The sequence below is a fragment of the Panthera onca genome, chromosome X, assembly GCF_046562875.1.
Source record: "Panthera onca isolate mPanOnc1 chromosome X, mPanOnc1 haplotype 2, whole genome shotgun sequence".
Lineage (NCBI taxonomy): Eukaryota > Metazoa > Chordata > Mammalia > Carnivora > Felidae > Panthera > Panthera onca.
The window spans coordinates 70,430,016-70,450,089 of record NC_138357.1 but is presented as its reverse complement, the minus strand read 5'-3'; the positions used below and the strand labels follow the sequence as shown (position 1 = coordinate 70,450,089).

Below are 20,074 nucleotides of genomic sequence, written 5' to 3'. Positions count from 1 at the left end.
GTGAATTCACAGGTGAAAGGATATATCTGATATATCTGATACACCCAGACACACCACTGCAAATGCTATTAAATTATTGCCAAATGGAATACAAGAAAGTTTCAAATGATACGGGTTGTCAGTTTTCCTAAAGTAGAAATTCAGGATAATGTAAAGGAATCGATAGAACAGTGCAAAAACAAAAGATGATGGCAATCCACTTAGTTGATTTATCATTTAAGGAGAAAAAAAGAGACATATACAGTAGTTTCCAAATCTTGTTCCAGAAGACAGCTTTGCTTTTAACTGTTTCATATACTGGGGTTCTATTTAGTTGGGGGAAAGTTTCCTCTGATAAAAGAAAAACATTTTAAAGTCAAACGAGACCAAACTAACACTCTAAAATGGAAATGCGGTTATTCAATCTTACCACTTCGTTCCACTCCGAACTCCTTGCCACTGAGAATGTGATGCAGGAGATTCTTCATGGCTGAAGGACTGAGATTCATCAGGCCGTCTGTGGCTTCCTCAGCTAGTTATCAGAAATGTTAGTACAGAGGACCACAATTTGCCTGACATACCCACCCTATTTTGTTCTCTATTTCCTTTCTTTCTTAGAATTTCTGAGTTATTTGATTGATTGGAAAAATAGAATTACAAATAAATTCTTAGCACCACACTGTCCGGGTATTCATAGTGCAATAGATTTCTTTTTTAGAGTAGGGGGAGAGAGAAAGAGAATCTTAATTTTAAGTAGGCTCCAAGCTCAGTGTGGAGCTCAATGAGGGGCTTGATCTCAGGACCATGAGATCCTGACCTGAGGTGAAATCAGGAGTCAGATGCTTGACTGATTGAGCCACCCAGGCACCCTGCATACTGCAATAGATTCTTTTTTTTTTTTAATTTATTTATTTATTTTGAGAGAGAGAGAGAGCGCGAGCGAGCGCAAGCATGAAGGTGGGGTGGGGCAGGGAGAGAGAGAGAGAGAGAGAGAGAGAGAGAGAGAGAGAGAGAGAGAATCTGAAGCAGGCTCCAGGCTCCAAGCTGTTAGTATACAGACCAACATGGGGTTTGAACTCACAGATGCGAGATCATGACTTGAACTGAAGTCAGAAGCTTAACTGACTGAGCCACACAGGCGCCCCTGCAGTAGATTCTTAATAATTTAAAGACTGATTATCCAGTTTATGGGCTAATCAGATTCTTGATTTCTTCTTCATCCTCCTTCCACACCATTAGGGAACTTAGTAGAATCTTTATTTGAAGGTGGGAAGAATGTAAAGAGAAATATGGAACTGAAAGCTAGTCAGAGAAAAGCAATGGATGTATACATACAGAGGGACTAAAACAATAAACACTTCTCAGTCTGGAAATCTAGAGACTAAAAAGAGAATAGATATGAATCCATGAAATCATGAAGAATAATGAGAAGACTGGACTTTATCAATATCAGTTAGTGCTCACTTTGACAGCACATATACTAAAATTGGAACAATACAGAGAAGATTAGTATGGCTCCCGTGCAAGGATGACATGCAAATTTGTGAAGCGTTCCACATTTTGGTAAAAGAATTGCACTTTGAAAACTATAAGACACTTATGAAATAAATTGAAGAGCACACAAAGAAATGGAAAGACATTCCATACTCATGGATTGGAAGAACAAATATTGTCAAAATGTCTATACTACCCAAGGCAATCTACACATTCAATGCAATCCTTATCAAAATACCACCAGCATTTTTCACAGATCTAGAACAAACAATCCTAAAATTTGTATGGAGCCACAAGGACTCCAAACAGCCAAAGCAATCGTGAAAAAGAAAAGGAAAGCATTACAATTCTAGGGGCCAAGGTATATCACAAAGCTGAAGTAATCAAGACAGTATGATACTGGCATAAAAACAGGCACATAGATCAATGGAATGGAATAGAAAACCCAGAAATGAACCTTCAACTATATGGTCAACTAATCTTCGACAAAGCAGAAAAGAATATTCAATGGGAATAAGATAAGTGTCTTCAACAGATGGTGTTAGGAATATTGGACAGCGACATGCAGAAGAATGAAGCTGAACCACTTTCTTATACCAGACACAAAAATAAATTCAAAATGGATGAAAGACCTAAGTGTGAGACCTGAAACCATAAAAATCCTACAAGATAGTATAGGCAGTAGTCTCTTTGAAACTGGCTGTAGCAACTTCCTTCTAGCTGTGTCTCCTGAGGCAAGGGAAACAAAAGCAAAAATGAACTACTGAGATTATATCCAAATGAAAATGTTCTGCACAGCAAAGAAACAATCAACAAACCTAAAAGGCAACCGATGGAATGGGAGAAGATATTTGCAAATAACATATCTGATAAAGGGTTAGTATCCAAAATATAAGAAGTTGTAAACTCATCACCCAAAAAACAAATAATCCAGTTAAGAAATGGGCAGAAAACATGAATGGAGATTTTTCCAAAGAAGACATACAGATAGATGGCTAACAGACACATGAAAAGAGGCTCAATATCACTCCTCATCAGACAAATACAAATCAAAACTACAATGAGATATTGCCTCACATCAGTCAGAATAGTTAAAATTAACAACACAGGAAACAACAGGTGTTGGTGAGGATGCAGATAAAGGGGAACCCTCTAACACTTTTGGTGGGAATGCAAACTGGTGCAGCCACTGTGGAAAACAGTATGGAGGTCCCTCAAAAAGTTAAAAGTAGAATTCCCTGCAGGATCTGGGTGGCTCAGTCGGTTGAGCGTCCAACTTCAACCCAGGTCATGATCCCATGCTTTGTGGGTTCAAGCCCCACATCGGGCTCTGTGCTGACAGCTCAGAGCCTGGATCCTGCTTCAGATTCTGTGTCTCCCTCTCTCTCTCTGCCCCTCCCCCATTCTGTCTCTCTGTCTCCCAAAACTAAATAAACATTAAAAAAAAAAAAAAGAATTCCCTACGATTCAGAAATTGTGCTATTAGGTATTTATCTAAAGGATACAGGGGTGCCTGGGTGGCTCAGTCAGTTAAGCATCTGACTTTGGCTCAGGTCATGATCTCACGGTTTGTGGGTTCGAGCCCCACATCAGGCTCTGTGCTGACAGCGTGGAGCCTGGAACCTGCTTCAGATTCTGTGTCTCCCTCTCGCTCTGCTCCTACCCCAACTCGTGCTCTGTTTCTGTCTCAAAAATAAATAAATATAAAAAAAATTAAAGGCTACAAAAATGCTGATTGGAAGGGGCACATGCACCCCATTGTTTTCAGCAGCATTATCAACAATAGTCAAATTATGGAAAAAGCCCAAATGTCCACCGACTGATGAATGGATAAAGATGTGACGTATATATACAATGGAATATTACTCAGACAAAGAAAAGAATGAAATCTTTGAATCTTGCCATTTGCAATGACATGGATGGAGCTGGAGTGTATTATGCTAGGTGAAATAAGTCAGTCAGAGAAAGACAAATACAATATGATTTCACTCATATGTGGAACTTAAGAAAAAAAAACAGATGAACACAGGGGAAGCAAGAGAGGAAAACCAGAAAACAGACTCTTAACTATAGAGAACAAACTGAGGGTTGCTGGAGGGGAGATGGGTGGGGGGAATGGGTTAAATGGATGATGGCCATTAAGGAGGGCACTTGTAGTGAAGAGCACCTGGTGTTGTATAGAAGTGTTGAATCACTAGCTTGTACACCTGAAACTAATATTACATTATATGTTAACTAACTGGAATTTAAAGAAAAACTTGAAAAAGATAAAAAATCAGACAGTTAGTGAGACCTTACTACATGTCGGTCATGACTTTACACAATGTTAGTAACAAACAGGTAGGACATGGCACTTGACCTTGAGAAGCTAAGCAACTATTTGGGAGAGATCACATACGTAAACAAAATAAACAACAATAAACATGACTATATTAAGTGCCAAATGAGAGGTACAGACAATAAATGCTTTGGAAATCAGACAAGACATCAATCTCCAAGGATGGTGACTGATAAAATTATTGGGAAATACTGTTGAAGTAGGAGGTAGGGGTCAGACTGTCGGGGTCTTGAATATCACACCCAGGGATCTTGACTTTATCCTTGTAAGAAATAAAGAGCCATGGTTTTGATGAAGCCATAGGAAAAAAAATACGTAAGAGGCAAAGAAAAATGAAGAATGTTTGAGGATTTTTCCCTTCTTGAGGTTTATTATTAAATAATTAGACCTTAATAAAATATCCCTTGATACATGGCTAGAGGATATATGTATGTGTATAATGTAATACATATAATCCATAACAGTGTGCTAAATTGGAAATCATATGGAATCAGAAAGACTTGGACTCAAATTGTACTATTTACTAGATGTGTAACTTTAGGCAAGTTATTTAACCTCTCTGAAATTCAGATGACTTATTGGTAAAAGTGGAACAGAAATACCTTTTGCAGAGGGTTGTTGTAAGGATCAAATGAGATAATGTATATAAATACAAAGCAAAAAGCACACAGTCTGGCATATGGTAGGTATAAAATAATCATTATTTTCCTTTAAAGGGTTATTTTAATATAATTATCTTATGTAATTTAGGTTAGGCTCATGCAAAAAAATTTAGCTATTTATTAATAGCTCAATTAAAAGCCTTTTGGGGAAATGTAACAGAAACAATGGCTAACATTGAGTTTTACAACTCTATTTTCATTTTTGTATGCAGTCCCTATCTCTATTATTTTATCATTCTTAGAAATCAAACAAATATCAATGGAAAAATAGTCATGCCATGTGGGTCCCTTTCCCTCTCTCACACTGTATACAATTCTGTGCTACAGCTTCTACAGGCCCCAGGTTTTCTTCTAACTAAAACTGTTATTTTGCCAAATACAGCTATAGTTAATTTCAAAGAGACTCCTGTCAGAAAATTTTCATAGAAATACAGCTTTCCTTTATTCAATCCTGTTGTTGACTAGACAGAATACTAACATTATGATCAAACTGATGTGGTGACTCAGTCTGGTTCGAGAAGTTGCACTGCCTGAGTCAGAATCAAAACCAGTCTGTCACGCTCAAATTCGAAGCACACTTAGGCTCACTCTAGGAGTTAGAAGGAATGTAATTTGGAGTGCAGAGCCCCCAAGAGGTGGAATTTTGAAATTGCAGAACTAATACATAAATTTGTCATAATTATCAGTCTCTTGATTTATATAAATACAGATTGACTAACATGGGAACAAGATTGCTATATGCAGCTTCTGAGCTACTGATAAAATGTTTTAGCTTTCTTTCCCTCTTGATCCAAAACTCAATAGACTGACATTAAAAAATTTTTTTAAATGTTTATTTATTATTGAGAGAGAGACACACACACAGAGCATGAGCAGGGGAGGGGCAGAGAGAGGGGGAGACACAGAATCCGAAGCAGGCTCCAGGCTCTGAGCTGTCAGCACAGAGCCCGATGTGGGGCTTGAACTCACAAACCGCAAGATCATGACCTGAGCCGAAGTCAGTCGCCCAACCAACTGAGCCACCCAGGTGCCCCAGTAGACCTACATCAAGAGTGAATTCTGCCTCTGCCTCTCTCTCTCTGTCTGTCTCTCTCTCTCAAAATAAACCGAAAAAAGTGAATTCTGTCAAAAATAGTTACTAAAACAAATACCTGAGCATCGAAGGGAATGGGCCAGTTCTGTTGCCATAACTTGTATGATTAGACCAATCCGAAGTCGAAACATTTCGGCAAAGAGGCCAGGCTGAGTTCGCATATACATGGCTAGATACACCATTATTTCCTATGCATGGAATGAATATAGACAAAAATTATGGCCCAGGTCTCACAAGGCCTATTTTGTAGTCTTCAGAAACTGCCAAATCAATTGAAAACAAAAATATCAATCACCATACTAAACTTCATAATTCTGCTCACCTGTGTAAGAATGGAAATGCTCATGTCCCCTTCACTGGCTTCATCTATCAGCTGAGTGAGCACTTCATAGGGCAGAGGTCTGAGGGAGAAGACAGTGAAGAAAGAGAAAACTCTGTGACTATTTAAGCTTAAATACATGGAGAAAATAAAAAAGCTCCTCCCAAGTCCAAGTCACCTCTTTAATGTCTCATTACTGGTAGCATCTGGTTCATTTAGTGTTCAAAGTTCATTGCCACCCCAAACCACTTTGGCCTATATCAACTCAGGAAAGCTCTCCTCTCTCCTCTTTAAACCTGGATTGCCCTTCTCCTTCAAAATTTTATGTAAAATTTACCCGATGAGGTCCTTCCAGATCAGTATTTCAGGGTTAATTCTTAACATATGACAAGTAACTATTATGGCTAGAAAGTAATGAACTAAATTTAAGCTGTACCTTTTGGAAACCATTTCATTACTTTATGATCACACCTTAGTTATACTTATTTTCTAGTTTCATCAGTTTACACACACACACACACACACACACACACACACACACACGTATGCATACCTCTTCCCACAATTCTGACTCTTCTGTTGATATTTAAGTACTCTGGGGGAATGGGATATGGACCATGCCATCTTCTTTTGGATTGTCACAGTAGTCAAAAATTGATCAGATTTGTGATTAAAAAAACCCTCTGTTTGCTGAGAGTAAGGTATTATGGGTTGAATTGTGTCCTGTCAAAGTTCATATGTTGAAATCCTAACCCCTAGTACCTCAGAGTGTGACCTTATTTGGAGATGAGGTCTTTCCAGAGGTAATTAAGTTAGAGTGAGGTCATTGGGTGGGCCTTCAGCCAGTATCACTAGTATCCTTATATGAAAATTTGGGAAATTTGGACACAAAAATATACATAGAGGGAAGAAATGTGAAGAGATATAGGGAGAAAATAGCTATCTACATGCCAAAGAGAGAGGCCTGGAAGAAAGTCTAGAGTACAGCTGATTTTTTGTGGGTGCTCATTGTAGTTGCCTGTCCTATTTCAACTGTTTTCCAATGTGAGGTTTGGGAAAGACAATAAGTAAAAAACAAGCACAAAAACAAAAACCATCACCACCACTACCACTACCAACAAAAAACCCTAAAAAGCAAATTACATTTGAGTACTACTTCCTGTGAATTTTCTCTTTCATTTACTCATGTTCTGTCATTATCAACATTCTCATGCCAAGTGTCTCTGAAAGAAGCCCACACATGTAGGACATTATTATCAACTGATAGATTAGGGCAAGAGAATTGTGGTCAGTCCACACAGCTCCTTAAAGGCTCAGAGAAGCTTGAGCAAACCCAACCAAAAACCATACTCACGCAGAGATGGTCTTCTCTCGAGGTTCTGGAGGGAGTCCCACTGTCAAATGTTTCTGGTGGGAGAGAAGGTCTGTGCAGGCCTAAGAAGAGATGGCATAACAGCATTATCCCTCCCATAACATGCCAGATTTCCAAGACAATTACTTTTTTCAGCCTACAAACCTTTGTTCCCTCTTAATTTATTGATACGCCAAACCCTTTTTCTCAGGAAATCCCATGAAAATAGCAAAAGAGAGATTTTTTTAGGAAGAAACAATGAAGGATTTTTATCTCCTAAGAGGTAGGAATTTTTAGTCTACTGTAAATTCATTCTTAAGATGTAGAATTCTTATAGTTTATAACATCTTATATTTGACATTCACAAGCGAAAAGCTAATTGAGTATCAGGAACTTTATGTGAGGAAGACAACATCTCAAATGATTAAGATGCTGTGGTTGCCTTAAAAATCCATTATGGAAACCAATTAAAAAAAAGGACCTCCATTTAACAAAGTAACAAGATATAAAATCAATGTACAGAAATTGGTTGCATTTCTATATACCAATAATGAAGCAGCAGAAAGAGAAATCAAGGAATCGATCTCACTTACAACTGCACCTACCATAAGATACCTAGCAATAAACCTAACTAAAGAGGTAAAAGATCTCTGCACTGAAAGCTATAGAAAGCTTCTGAAAAGAATATTAGAAGACACAAAGAAATGGAAAAACATTCCATGCTTATGGATTGGAAGAACAAATATTGTTAAAATGTCGATACTACCCAAAGCAATCTACACATTCAATGCAATCCCTATCAAAATAACACCAGCATTCTTCACAGAGCTAGAACAATCAATCCTAAAATTTGTATGGGACCATTAAAGACCCTGAATAGCCAAAGAAATGTTGAAAAAGAAAACCAAATCTGGATGCATCACAATTCTGGACTTCAAGCTGTATTACAAAGCTGTAATCATCAAGACAGTGTGGTACTGGCACAAAAACAGACACATAGATCAATGGAACAGAATAGAGAACCTGGTAATGGACCTAAAAATATATGGCCAATTAATATTCAATGAAGCAAGAAAGAGTATCCAATGGAAAAAAGTCTCTTCAGCAAACATTTCCAGGAGAACTGGATCGTGACATGCAGAAGAATTAACCTGGACCACTTTCTTACAACCATACACAAAAATAAACTCAAAATGGATGAAAGATCTCAATGTAAGATAGGAAGCCATCAAAATCCTCGAGGAGAAAGCAGGCAAAAACCTCTTTGATCTTGCCCGCAGCAACTTCTTACTCAACAGGTCTCCGGAGGCAAGGGAAACAAAAGCAAAAATGAACTACTGGGACCTCATCAAAATAAAAAGCTTCTGCACAGCGAAGGAAACAATCAGCAAAACTAAAAGGCAACCGACAGAATGGGAGAACATATTTGCAAATGACATATCAGATAAAGGGTTAGTATCCAAAATCTATAAAGAACTTATCAAACTCAACACCCAAAACACAAATAATCCAGTGAAGAAATGGGCAAAAGACATGAATAGACACTTCTCCAAAGAAGACATCAAGATGGCCAATTGACACATGAAAAAATGCTCACCATCACTCATCATCAGGGAAATACAAATCAAAACCAAAATGAGATACCACCTTACACCTGTCAGAATGGCTAACATTAACAACTCAAGCAACAACAGATGGTGGTGAGAATGCGGAGAAAGAGGATCTCTTTTGCATTGTTGGTGGGAATGCAAGTTGGTGCAGCCACTCTGGAAAACAGTATGGAGGTCCCTCAAAAAACTAAAAATAGAACTACCCTATGACCCAGCAATTGCACTACTAGGCATTTATCCATGGGATACAGGTGTGCTATTTCAAAGGGACACATGCACCCCCATGTTTATAGCAGCACTATCAACAATAGCCAAAGTATGGAAAGAGCCCAAATGTCCATCGATAGATGAATGGATAAAGAAAATGTGGTGTATATATACAATGGATTATTACTCTGCAATCAAAAAGAATGAAATCTTGCCATTTGCAACTATGTGGATGGAACTGGAGGGTACTGTGCTAAGTGAAATTAGTCAGATAGAGAAAGACAAAAATCATATGACTTTACTCATATGAGGACTTTAAGAGACAAAACAGATGAACATAAGGGAAGGGAAACAAAAATAATATAAAAACAGGGAGGGGGACAAAACAGAAGAGACTCATAAATATGGAGAACAAACTGAGGGTTGCTGGAGGGATTGTGGGAGGGGGGATGGGCTAAAAGGGTAAGGGTCATTAAGGAATCTACTCCTGAAATCATTGTTTCACTATATGCTAAATAATTTGGATGTAAATTTTAACAAATAAAAAATAAAATTAAAAAAAATTAAAAAAAATCAAAATAGATTAAAGACCTAAATATGAGACAGGAAACCATGAAAATCCTACAGAAGAAAACAGGTAGCAACCTCTTTGACCTTGGCTGCAGCAACTTTTTATTAGACATGTCTCTGGAGGCAAGGGAAACAAAAGCAAACATGAACTATTGGGACCTCACCATGATAAAAAGCGTCTGCACAGTGAAGGAAACAATCAACAAAACCAAAAGGCACCATCAGAATGGGAGAAGATATTTGAAAATGACATATCTGATAAAGGGTTAGTATCTAAAATCTATAAAAAACTTATCAAACTCAATACCGAAAAAACAAATAATCCCATAAAGAAATGGGCAGAAGACATGAATGGACACTTCTCAAAACAAGACATCCAGATGGCTAACAGACACATGGAAAGATGCTCAATATCACTCACCTTCGGGGAAATACAAATCAAAACCACAATGAGATACCACCTCACACCTGTCAGGGTGGGTGAAATTAATAACTCAGGACACAACAGATGTTGGCGAGGATGCAAGGCAACGGGAATGCTTTGCATTCCTGGTGGGAATGCAAACTGGTACAGCCACCCTGAAGAACAGTATGGAGGTTCCTCAAAAAATTATACATAGAACTACCCTATGACAGAGCAATTGCACTACTAGCATTTATCCAAAGGATGCAAAAATGCTGATTTGAAGGGGCACATACACCCAATGTTTATAGCTGTGCTGTCAACAATAGCCAAATTATGGAAAGAGCCCAAATGTTCATCTACTGATGAATGGATTAAGAGCATGTGGTATATATACATAATGGAATACTACTTGGTGATCAAAAAGAATGAAATCTTGACGTTGGCAACAATATGGATGGAAGTAGGATGTATTATGCTAAGTGAAATAAGTCAGTCAGAAAGACAAATATCATATGATTTCACTTATATGTGGAATTTAAGAAACAAAAAGATGAACACAGGGGAAGGGAAGGCAAAATAGGATAATAAGGGGGAGCCAAACCATAAGAGACTCTTAAATACAGAGAACAAACTGAGGGTTGCTTGAGGGGAGGTGGGTGAGGGGATGGACTAAATGTGTGATGGGAACTGAGGAGGGCACTTTTTGGGGTGAGCACTGGTGTCATATGTAAGTGATGAATCACTGGGTTCTACTTCTGAAACCAATACTACACTATATGTTAACTAACTTGAATTTAAATAAATAAATTAAAGAATAAATTTACTTTTTTTGAAATGCTTAAAACAAAGCACCTCCATTTAGATTTGGTATAAATTCAATAATTTATAGTACCTCATCGAGTGCTTCCACCTTCTTTCTTAGGATTCCAGAGATGTATCGGATCAGGCCCCAGTGACGAATTTCTCCAACTTTGCCATACAGTTCAGTAAGCAGCTCTCGGACTGTCGCACTCCCTTCATCATATAATCCAGTGTCCCAGTCAGGTCCTCTGGAATGTTAGAGACCTACATTAATTATAAGTAAAGCTGCTGGCAACAATCATTTGTTTCAGTGTTACAACAGATGTGTCTGTTTTTGTAAGTTCTGTCTCATTAGGAACTACTAAATATTATTTACCAAGAATCCTTGTAAACCTATGATTAGTGATCAGCCCTGAAACACAAATACCTAGACAATAATAAGTCTTAGTTTCTAGCTGTGCTTTGACAAAATGCATTCTTTTACCCTCTTCACAGGCTTCAACATAGCTGAAAATGAAGTCAAAGGTTTAATTTAACTATTGAAAGTTCAGAAAGTATGCTACACTTAGGGAGCTAATGAAGAGATAAAAAAGATGTGTGCTTATTTTGAAAGGATACATATACATTATTGTTGTAAAGATTACTATAACACGAGTCAACTGTGAAGTACCATAAAATCTATATAATGTTCTATGAAACTTGGAATTTGATATACAATAAAGGTAGATTATTTATTAAACAATATTAAGACAATGAAGTAACCATATGAAAAAGAAGTTGTATTCATGCCTTACACTGTAAATCAGATTTCTAAATATATCAGATTTCAATGTAAAGGTACTAGAAAAAATATGGGAGAACTGGTTTATAACTTTGGGGGCAAGAGGACTTTTTAACTATAACCCATACACAAGAAGCCATAAAAGAAATACTGTTATATACATAGAAACAACGAAATTCTTATTGCAAAACCCACCATAAGTAAAGTGATGCGACAAATTACAAACAGAAAAATATATGCAGTTCATAGGCCAATTTCCCTAATATATAAAGAACTCTAACAAATAGATAATAAAAAAAGACACAAAAGAAAATACAGTCAAATACTGATGTATATTAGGTATGGGATAAAGTGTCTGATCTCACTCATAATAAGAAAAATTAACACTACACCAAGATAACATTTTTTAATCTATCATGTTGTCCCAAATCCCCAAATTTGATAACACTGCATTGGTGAGGCTTTGGGAAAATAGGTGATCCTGATATATTGCTAGTGGGAGTAAAATTGGGACAATTTCTCTGGAGAGCTATTTGGAAATACATATTAATTTTCAAAATCTCTATATTCCTTGACTTAACATTTCTGGTATATCTGTAGGATAAACTCCACACATGAGAAATGATATATACTATGAGGTAGGTTATTTGCTATAGCGTTGTTTGTGACAGTGAATGATGGGAGACAACCCAAATGTCCATCAACAGGAGACTGTTAAACAAATTATGGTATATTCAAACAAGGGAATGCTACACAACTACTGAGAAAGTATGATGTAGATCTAGATCATGGCAGGCTGTATGTTTCAAAGTGATTCCAATAATGTTCCATCTAACACGCTTTTCTTACAGTGTGACTTGTACAGTCCTCCCATGAAGAGGTTGGGTCTGTGTTCTCTCCCCTTCAACCCAGGCATGCTTGTGACTAATTTGAAATGATGCTGTATGATTTCTGAGGCTAGGTCATAAACATTCATGCAGCTTCTACTTGGTCCTTTTCTGGGGCACATAATCTTGGGACCTAGACATCAGGCTGCGAAGAAGTGGAGAGACATGGGGGAGGTCATCTGTAGGCATTCCAGGTGACAGCTCCCGGCGAGGTTCCAGCCAACAACCAGTGTCAACTCCTAGATATTCAAATGGACAAGCCTCTTGGTGACTTCAGACCCAGACACTGTCAGACCACAACTGAATGAGATCCCAAGTGAGAACTGTCTAGCTGAGTTAGACAAGCTCCAGAATTGTGATGGATAATCTAAACATGTTTTATTTTTACTATTTTAAGCCACCGAATTTTGGGGTTATTTGTTAAGCACTCATAGATAAATGGAATATATATGTAATGATTTTCAAGATAAATAGTTTTAGTGAAAAAAAGCCAGGTACAGAACAGTGTATATGCCATGCTTCCATTTGGGTAAACAGGTGTAAAATTACATACATATATGTCTTTATTTACCAACATTTACCTACATATGCACAAACTGTCCCCAGATGGATACACAAATAAACCAGGTATCTAGAGACCAGAGGTGGGCAAAAGACTTTTCATCTTTTCACTGTATCCTTTTGTACTTTAAAAAGTTCAAATATGATAATGGATTATTCAGTATATTAAATTTTAGTAAGTATATACTAACATGATGTATTTAATATACTAAATATATTAAAAATAATAAATACATTAAATACACATGTTTTGCTTATTTATTTTGAGAGAGAGCGAGCAAACAAGGGAGGGGCAAAGAGAGCAGGAGAGAGAGAATTTCAAGTAGGCTTCATGCTGTCAGCGTGGAGCCTGATGTGGGGCTTGATCTCACAGACTGTAAGATTATGGCCTGAGCTGAAACCAAGAGTCGGATGCTTAACTGACTGAACCACTCAGGTGCCCCCATTATTATTTTATTTTATTTTATTTTATTTTATTTTATTTTATTTTATTTTATTTTATTTTATTTTAATTATATGAAATTTATTGTCAAATTAGTTTCCATACAACACCCAGTGCTCATCCCAAAAGCCCCCATTAAATATATTTTTAAAACTATGAAATAAAAAGTACCATAGGAAGAGTCAACAATGGATTAAAAAAACCAGTGAATGAAAGTCTAAAGAGTAACAGGATATTTATAGTTTCAAAATATATCTCTACAAGATACTTTTTATTTATAAAGTGCAACATAAAAGCTTTATAGTGGCAGAATGTGGAAGATACTACTCTAAATATACTACATATATATATATATATATATATATATGGGGAGAGAGAGACAGAGAGACAGAGAGACAGAGACAGAGAGAGAGAGGATCTTAAGCAGGCTTCACGCTCAGCACAGAGCCCAATGCAGAGCTCTATCCCTTGTCCCTGGGATCATGAACTGAATCAAAATTGAGTCAGGCACTCAACTGACTGAGCCACCAAGGTGCCCCGAAATGTGTAATTTAGATTTTCTTTTGCTATAAAGACATTATTAGGACAACTGACAAGTCTGGTATGTAGATTCAATAATACTATTGTTTTAACATTAATTTTCTGATTTTGGCAATTGTACTGTGCTTATGTAAGAGAATTCCTAGTCTTTAGGAAATACACAATGCATACTCAAACACTTAGGATAGAAAGGGATCATGTGGATCATGTCTGCCACTTACTCTCACATGATTCATAAAGATATATGTATGTATGTGTGTATGTATGTATGATGATGGTGATGATGACAGAGAATGAGTAAGAGAGAGACAAAGAGAAAGAAAGAGAGAGATTGAGACTGAGATCAAAGCTCAAGGTAAACCTGAGGAATTTAGGTGAAGGATATCCAGAAATTTTTTTGTGCTATTCTTACAACTTTTCTCTAAGTTTGAAATGGTCAAAATCAAAATATATAAATGAATAGTATTAAAATACATGCTTTGAGAGCTCAGAATCAGGGATGATCCTTTTTATTCCCATAGGTCAGAGAAAGCTTTATGGAGATGACAGGTGAACTAGGCCTTGATGGATAGCTAGAATTCCAATGAGGAGAGATGGGGTGTGGTAAACGAGTGTAGTCCAGGCAGAGGGCAAAACATGAGCCAAGGTATGAAAGTAGTCATGTATAGGCTGTGTTTTGGATATGGTAAGTAGCAGGCTGTTTTGGTGAAATAATTCACAATATGAGTGGGGAGCAATGGTAGACAAAGGTTGAAAGATCATAGAGGATGTATATTTGGCTCATGATTCCCAATGGTAGTGATGATGTTGCAGGGAGAGGCAGGGTATGAGGAGGAGCTGAAGATGATGACACAATTTCAAGCCTGGGTGACTAAAAGAAGGATGATACCATGAACATGGCCAGGAGCAGTGGCTTTCCGATAAAGACAGTGAACTGGGTATTAGATATGCTGAGTAAGAAGACATATATATATTCTAAGTAGATTAAAGACATACAATCTAAAAAAATTATTAAAGGTATTTAAAATATTTTTAAAATTCTGGGAGGGGATGCATAACAAGAAACCCAAAAGCCAAAAAGGAAAGACTGACAGATTTTATGATATAAAAATTAAACTTCTGTTATGTTTCTCAGGATCCACATAAGAGTGAAACCATATGGTATCTGTCTTTCTCTGTATGGCTTATTTCACTTAGCATCACACTCTCCAGTTCCATCCATGTTGCTACAGAAACCCATGGGGGAGGGGAAGGAAAAAAAAAAAAAAAAAAAAAAAAGAGGCTAGAGTGGGAGAGAGCCAAAGCATAAGAAACTGTTAAAAACTGAGAACAAACTGAGGGTTGATGGGGGGTGGGAGGGAGGGCAGGGTGGGTGATGGGTATTGAGGAGGGCACCTTTTGAGATGAGCACTGGGTGTTGTATGGAAACCAATTTGACAGTAAATTTCATATATTAAAAAATAAAAAAAAAATTAAACTTCTGCATAGAGAAAAGAATATAATTAGCAAATTATTTGGATAAAATATCTGCAACAACTGTAACTAACAAAATAGTGACATCTAATATCAATGAGAAATATATAAAAAAACCCAACAGAGAACAAACAAAGGTTATAAACAATTCATAGAAGGAATGCTAGTCAACACACATAGGAAACCTGACCTCCCAACTTTTACTTTTTTTAAAGTTTATTTATTTATTTGAGAGAGACAGACAGAGGGAGAGAGGGAGAGGGAGCAGGGTAGGGGCAGAGAGTGAGGAAGAGAGAGAATCTCAAGCAGGCTCTGTGCTGTCAGCAAAGAGCTCTCAGCACAGTCCTGATGCAGGTCTCAAACTCACGAACCGTGATATCATGACCTAAGCCAAAATCAAGAGTCAGACACTTAGCTGACGGAGTCACCCAGGTGCCCCTCAACTTTTACTCTTAAATCCACAAGGGATATTGGGCAGAATTCCAAGTGTATTAAAACCCATGCAGCACATCATACACACTCTAGTCAAGTGGTTTGACATCACCTGGAATACTAGTTTTAGGGAGACTGTAGGTTCGATCAGATGTTATGGTGAAGTTAATATACAGGATTAGATGAAGAAAACTCGTGTTAGGAGCCAAAGAGTTGGCAGCCAATCATTGATCATCTGAATTGGTGGGAAAGTATGAACTTTTCAGGTATAACTCTCTTTGTTTTCCCATATCAACTACCTAGCTGGCTCGTCAGATTTCATTCAAGCTTACCCCTTATTTCATTTTACCTTCTCTATCTTTTCGTTATGCTGTATTTAGCATTGTGCCTGGCACATAATAAGTACTCAACAGGTATTTGTTGAATAAAGTGCCTTACCCTAAAGGAAAAATGAAAGAAACAAAGGTATCAAAATAATAAGACCCCATGTCTTTTTTTTGTCAGTAGCACATAACAAGATTTATGGGGTGGCTCTTAGGGTTGTAGGATAAGGGAAGTCCCTCACAGCATGAGACTGCCTGGAGGTTTATTTAAGGCACCAGCTCTACCATCCAGGAGGTGTGGAGGGCAAGAAAACTCCCAGAGGACAGGAGGAAGAGGAAGTTACATGTCTAAGTGATGTGCTTCAGTAGCACTGTGGGGATTCTCTAGGTTAGAGAGCATTAAATATCAGCAGTGGTTTGGGGTATTATTCATTGCCCTGGGCTTACCTCTTGTTAGCAGATATGGAGTAGGTTTCAAGGAGTATACAAGGCAGGCAGGCCCTACATAGCTAAAAGTATGTTGGGGCTACTTTGGTAACAGTTGGATGTGTAAAAATATGCGTTTGGTGTTGGTGGGATTTTCAGCTGTCATTTTCATTTACTCACTAAACACCACAATCAAATGGAAGCAGCATGAGCTTGGGAGTCACACAGACCAAGGGGACTTCATTAGCACCTAGAGGGGATGAAAGTCCTAGATACCTACTTGGTCTTCTTTGACACTACCCTGGCAGTGCAGAAGGTGAGGTAGTGCCTGCTTTGTTACACTGGGGTGGGAGTGGAAGTCTGGGCTTCAAGCTAAGCCCTTCTGGACAGGGGTGGGGCCACAGATTCTTCTATGGTGCTTGGCTCCAGTAGAGTGGTCATTGTCTCAATGTTGTTGGTCTTGCTAGTCTGCCCTTTCCTAGTCCTTTGTCTAGAAAGAACAAGTTTTTCATTGGGCTTTTGGTGTCTGTGCCCATTGGCATTTTCGGGGTGCTGGCTTCTCTGTCATCTGATGCGGGACCCAAAGGCAACATGGAACAAAGGAACCCAAGGGACGTCACCACCTTGTCATTCCTCAGATCCTGAGGTCCTTAGCCAGTCTATCTTCTTCTGTCCAGCTTTTAACACCTTGTTATGTTTGTTTTACAAATGATGTCATCCTGTACTTAGCAGGAGGAACAGAGAGGAATGCATGTAGTCTATCTTGTCTGGAACCAGAAGTCCCACTGTGGTCTTGTTTTACGAGATTCATTGACTTTTAGAAATAATACTGTAATATTTAGGGATAAAATGATAAGATGTCTGGTTTCTTTGTCAAACCAATCTGGGAGAAGAGAGGGAGATAATATAGATGTGACAAGGTTAACCATGTCTTGATAATTGTTCAGGCTGGATGATGGGTCTCAAAGTGTTCATTATGCCATTCTCTCTACTTTTAAATAAATTTGGACATTTCTATCATTGAAAGTAAAACAGGGGGTGCCTGGGTGGCTCAGTAGGTTAGGTGTCTGACTTCGGCCCAGGTCATGATCTCATGGTTCATAAGTTCGAGCCCCACATCAGGCTCTGCTGTCAGCACAGAGCCAACTTTGGATCCTCTGTCTTTATCTCTCGGTGCCCCTCCCCACTGTGTGTGCATGTACTCTCTCTCTCTCTCAAAAATAAATAAAAACATAAAAAAATAACTAGAATCTTCTCTTAAAAATTGAATAAAAAACAAAGTAAAACAGAAAAGTTACTCTCTCTCCTCTGTGGAGGCTGGGCTTCAGGAGAACAAGATGAAAATAGGAAGACTTGTTACAAAGCTATAGCAATAGTCCTGGTGAGAGACAAAGACCTGAGTGAAGGCCCCAGTACAAGAGATGCAGAAGGTAAATATTTAGAGGTAAAACTGAGTAAACTTGGTGATTAACTGGATATGGGGAGAAGCGTGCTGAGTAGGTAGGTGTTGGGTCCAACAACAAGGATGTAGAATTTCAGAATATAACTCCATTTTTAATATTTGACTGGCTGACCACTTTCAAGTCCTCTTTCCCTTCCAGCCTACATCTGGGCAAGGTGCCAGAAAAATCCAAGTATTTCCTCTCTTGGTGCTGGTGACAAAATTTACCCCAGCTTCACCTCCTGATTGTAATAAAACCCCAATCCAGCCTCCTTTCCCTACTCACTTAAGCTTTTTTTTTTGTTTGACCAACTTTGGAATCTGTTCCACTCTCCCCAGAAGTCTCATTATGTGAGTAATAAACATTTTACAGACTTTTGGTACATGTGTGGCATCATCAGTCTCAGCATCCAAACCAAATTTAGGGGAGGGGATCTGCCTCTTCAGGTTGATGACTACATGAATAAATGAGGAAGTTCAGGTTATGTTTTGTGGGGAGGAAGTAAGGGACAGGAGATAGTTCCACTTGGGCATGATGAGTGTGAAGTTCCTACATATAATGTACCTAGCAGGGTTCTGGACACATAGCAAACACTCAGAAATGCTAGTTTATTTTTTTTGTAAGCCTCCATCTTCTTACTTCTTTTGAGTTTAGAATTTATTTAACTGTGGATTTTTAACAAATTACAGAGGCTTAAAATATCCATAATAATGATAATAATAGTCACCAGTTATTGGTCACCTACTCTGCAGCAGACATTGTATTAGAGACTTTGCAGATATTGTATCTTGTTTAATCTTTACAACAGTTTTATGTGGTAGGCGTAATCCAAATTTTATAAATGAGGACACTTGAGGCTTTGAAGTTACACAGTGGGTAGGGGCAAAATTCAAATCCAGGTCAATGAGACTCCAAAACTGTGTTTTATTTACTATGTTATACTTCCCCTCTACATGAACATTAAAGTGATAATATCTATCACTTACTTCATAGTATACAGCATGTAAAGGATGTCAGCTTGCTCCTGTAAGCTGGAGGTCTCCTTCAACTGCAAAATGAGTGCTTTGAAGTCCACCTCCCCAGATTGGTCTCTAGGAAGATGTATTTCTACACGAACAGATGGAACCTTTAGTTTGAGAAAGGACAGAAAAACTTAAGTCCACAAATGCTCAACTTAAATAGTGCCCTAGAGTGTCGATCTTTTCACCTCTAAACCTTTTCTGTAAGAATTCCCTACATTTTGATGGAAAGTAAAACAAAAACAATGAAATCTTCAACATGAATGACATAACAATTTCATTTTCTTAGAGCCTGGCTAGGAAAATCTTATTCATTTTATTTTATTTTTTAATGTTTATTTATTTTTGAGAGAGAGAGAGAGAGAGAGAGAGAGACACAGAGAGAGAGTGTGAGTGAGTGGGGGAGGGGCAGAGAGAGAGGGAGACATAGAATCTGAAGCAGGCTCCAGGCTCTGTGCTGTCAGCACAGAGCCAGACGTGAGGCTTGAAGTCATGAACCCCGAGATCACGACCTGAGCCAAAGTCAGACACTTAACCTACTGAGCCACCCAGGCACCCCAAAACTTGCTCATTTTAAAAGTGACCTAAAAAGGAGTATATCTTCACCAGGGTAGCATTTTGCCTACCACTAGTTATTAGCAGAAACCATAAGGGCTAGTTCTGTTATTTGCCATACAGATGGTGGTTTTGCAAAGAGCTTACAAATACGTCATGTGCAAGTTTACCTGGTCCTCTCGTGGGCAATGAGGAGAATCAAGTAAGTTCAATGAAGGCCGGGAAGCCTGAAATATCTTTGTAGGAAGATACATGTGAACATCTGCAAGAGGTTGACATTTATGGGAAAGGTTAGATAACTTAGGAGACTAAAAAACAAATAATTCACAGTTGCCCTCAAAATCAAGTTGTATAGGAGTTGCT

The 20,074-nt window shown here is 38.0% G+C and overlaps 1 protein-coding gene and 1 non-coding gene across 6 annotated transcripts in view; one reads left to right on the top strand and one right to left on the bottom strand.

Annotated features, from left to right (window-relative positions):
- PHKA1 (phosphorylase kinase regulatory subunit alpha 1) overlaps positions 1-20,074 on the bottom strand; it is a 171,045-nt gene that overhangs the window by 14,804 nt on the left and 136,167 nt on the right. For all 5 annotated transcript variants that reach the window (XM_081793100.1, XM_081793101.1, XM_081793102.1 and 2 more), the window contains 7 exons: positions 19,882-19,973; positions 19,124-19,263; positions 10,922-11,078; positions 7,240-7,319; positions 5,889-5,967; positions 5,625-5,754; positions 410-511 (listed from right to left, as the gene is read on the bottom strand). In XM_081793100.1, the coding sequence (XP_081649226.1) occupies positions 410-511; positions 5,625-5,754; positions 5,889-5,967; positions 7,240-7,319; positions 10,922-11,078; positions 19,124-19,263; positions 19,882-19,973 (780 nt within the window). The remainder of the gene's footprint in view (positions 1-409; positions 512-5,624; positions 5,755-5,888; positions 5,968-7,239; positions 7,320-10,921; positions 11,079-19,123; positions 19,264-19,881; positions 19,974-20,074) is intronic.
- LOC145714714 (U6 spliceosomal RNA) lies at positions 1,436-1,542 on the top strand. The gene has a single exon (XR_014136933.1). It is a non-coding gene; the product is annotated as a U6 spliceosomal RNA (small nuclear RNA).